Source organism: Rhinoderma darwinii, chromosome 9, assembly GCF_050947455.1.
Source record: "Rhinoderma darwinii isolate aRhiDar2 chromosome 9, aRhiDar2.hap1, whole genome shotgun sequence".
Lineage (NCBI taxonomy): Eukaryota > Metazoa > Chordata > Amphibia > Anura > Rhinodermatidae > Rhinoderma > Rhinoderma darwinii.
In genome coordinates, this window is record NC_134695.1 from 104,785,305 (window position 1) to 104,787,946 (window position 2,642).

The 2,642-nt window shown below is 42.3% G+C and overlaps 1 protein-coding gene across 1 annotated transcript; it reads right to left on the bottom strand.

Moving 5' to 3' along the window:
- Nucleotides 1-210: 210 nt before the first annotated feature.
- Nucleotides 211-2,377, bottom strand: LOC142660540 (protein kinase C delta type-like). Its single transcript, XM_075837156.1, has 2 exons — nucleotides 1,245-2,377; nucleotides 211-420 (listed from the first exon to the last, which is right to left on the bottom strand). The coding sequence occupies exon 1, from the start codon at nucleotides 2,319-2,321 to the stop codon at nucleotides 1,527-1,529; it is 795 nt and encodes a 264-aa protein (XP_075693271.1). The 5' UTR covers nucleotides 2,322-2,377; the 3' UTR covers nucleotides 211-420; nucleotides 1,245-1,526.
- Nucleotides 2,378-2,642: the final 265 nt, after the last annotated feature.

The following is a 2,642-nucleotide window of genomic DNA, read 5'->3' on the forward strand; positions in this document are numbered from 1 at the left end:
TAGGAGGTGTTTTCTGTTTCTTCAGCATCCTACTGTCTGACCATTATCGGTAGGAGAAGGAGCTGCTTTCTATCTCAGCAGCTTCCTTCTGTTTGTCTTTGCCACCACATTGGTAGATGAGTTGTCCAGTTGGTTACATAGCAAGTATGGTTGAAAGAAGTCCTTCAATTTCAACCTCTTAATTACTTGCTATGGTGATCCAGAGGAAGGCGAAAAATAACCTCTGAGGACTACTTGTTGGCTTGTCCTTGTATAAGGGGAAAAAATTCCTTCCTGATCCCAAATATGGCGATCGGAATATATCCCTGGATCGTTGGTGCTCAAATCTACTTGGATGTTCAGTGGTGGAAGCTTGGTAAGTTTGTCACAGTCCGGTAAAGATGAAATTCCTCTTCAAAGAGTTGTCTCATCCGGTGGTTGCTGTAAGAAGACATATATAATATGTGCAGATCAGTATCTCACAGAATAAACACATTCCACATCCTGTAATCTTTAGGCTTCGTTCACATCTGCGCTAGGGATCCGTTCCGATGTTCTGTCTGAGCTATCCGTCGGAACGGAGCCCTGACAGACACAAATGGAAACCTTAGGTTTCTGTTTCCATCACCATTGATTTCAATGGTGACGGATCCGGTGCCAATGGTTTCCGTTTGTTTGCGTTGTGCAAGGGTTCCGTCATTTGGATGGAATCAATAGCGTATTCGACTACGCTATTGATTCAGAAAGCTCAGATGGAACGTCAGAACGGAGCCCTAGCGCATATGTGAACGAAGCCTCACAGGGACAGTCAGCTCTTCACATATAAATTGTATAACTGAGGGCTTTTCAAGTATTATAGATGACCAGTACTAGTTACTCAAGGATAGTCATAGTATCTTTGTGGCATAGTAAAGCTAATCTCCATTAACCAATTATTTCATATTCTGTCTGTTATGTCATTGGATGGAAGTGGTTATTAGTTTTCGAGCTACACAATGACTATGATCACACATGTGAAATTCGCACAGGCAACTTTGGTGGAACCTTCATTCGACTTAGTCATGCAGGTTTTTTTGATAAGAACCACATTTTAATATTACACAAATGATTTTGCTCAGAGACTAATTTTTCGTTTCTTGTGAATTATAAGAGTTATAAAAGGACTAGAAACTCTATATCAATGCCCTTATATAATAGTTATACCATTTATAGAGTGTATTACAGAGCAATGATAACAATATGGACTTCACTGGTGTTATACTTACAGTGTCTAAATAGAATGGTTGGTGGGTTCTGCAAGATGCAAGCTCGCCGAGTCTACTGAGTAGATGCACAGGTTGGATCTATAGGACGAGGATATTGACAGATGGCTTCATGGAGTTTTGTAGGCATTGCCTAATCCACTGGTGTTAGTGGTGGCAGTGCTGCCTATTACAGGAGCTATTTCATGGTATCAGGTAGGTTATGGAATGTAGTAGGAATTTGTAGATGGAGATTTAGTTCTGCTGGTTTGATCTGGCCATCCACTAGCTTTTTCCATTGACCAGTTACTTTTTGTTCTTCCTGAATGACCGCTTGGTAAATGGTTTGGCCATCCTAGTTCTGGTCTGAGTGATGACAGGATGATAGTGCTTTGACCACTCTGGGCACACAAAGCTGAAATTATTGAAGATCTTCTGGTCTTTGGTTCTTATTCTATTTGGCATTTCAGTATATTCCAGAGTTTGGTTAAAATTCAGGTCAACAGAAACTGCCATCAGGCTCGCTGGTGGTGCCATTCTCCTGGCATCCACATTTTCCCAATTAATACTTGAGAAAAATGGATGTTTCTTGAAGTCTCCTTTTACTCCCAGCCGCTGAAACTGATCTTTACACAGCAGCCCTTCTAAGATGTTTACTGTGTCAGGAGTTAGATACTTTGGGTAGGGTGGAGCATGGTAGAGGACAGAGCGCTCAATTTCTCTGGGATGTTTTCCAGGAAAAGCTGTCTCTCCTGTAAACAATTGATAAAGAATAACACCAATTGCAAAAAAATCTACCCCTCGTCCATGTGCCTGGTCTTTCACCATTTCTGGGGCTGCGTATCCAGGTGTACCTTTACATGTTTCTGTGGTCTTCTTAAACACGCCTGTTACAGCAAGGCCAAAGTCAGTTATTTTGACATGGCCGTCTGTGGTCAGAAGGATGTTTTCCATCTTCAGGTCCCGGTGTAGAATGCCTTTGTTATGCAGGAACTCTGTGCCACAGACCACTTCTGCTGAGATGAATTGTATTATGGCAGTATCAAGAGGAAAGTTCTTTAGTATGAAAGCATGCAGGTCCCCTCTAGTGGCCAATTCCATCACGTAATAGATAAAGTTGTCGGTGTGGAAGGCAGCCAGGCCATGAATCAAGTAAGGACTTTCATGGGATAGTCTTAAGACATGGCGCTCTACGAAACTGTACCCAACCTCAGTGAAGTCCCGTTTATCTGACACTTTAAGGGCAATGAATTCTTTGCGGATGATATCTCTTGCCAAGTAAACTTTACCAAAGCCTCCTTCTCCCAGTGTACCGTGGAAAGTAAAGCATTTCAATGATAGGGGTACTGTAGCAGATGCTTCCTCGCCAGACTGGTCAGGTTCCTTTACACAGATGTCACTTTTGGTGGATTTCCTGCCATG

Coding starts and splice junctions, on each gene's coding strand:
- LOC142660540 (XM_075837156.1), bottom strand. CDS start 2,321: ATGGAATTGGCCACTAGAGGGGACCTGCATGCTTTCATACTAAAGAAC.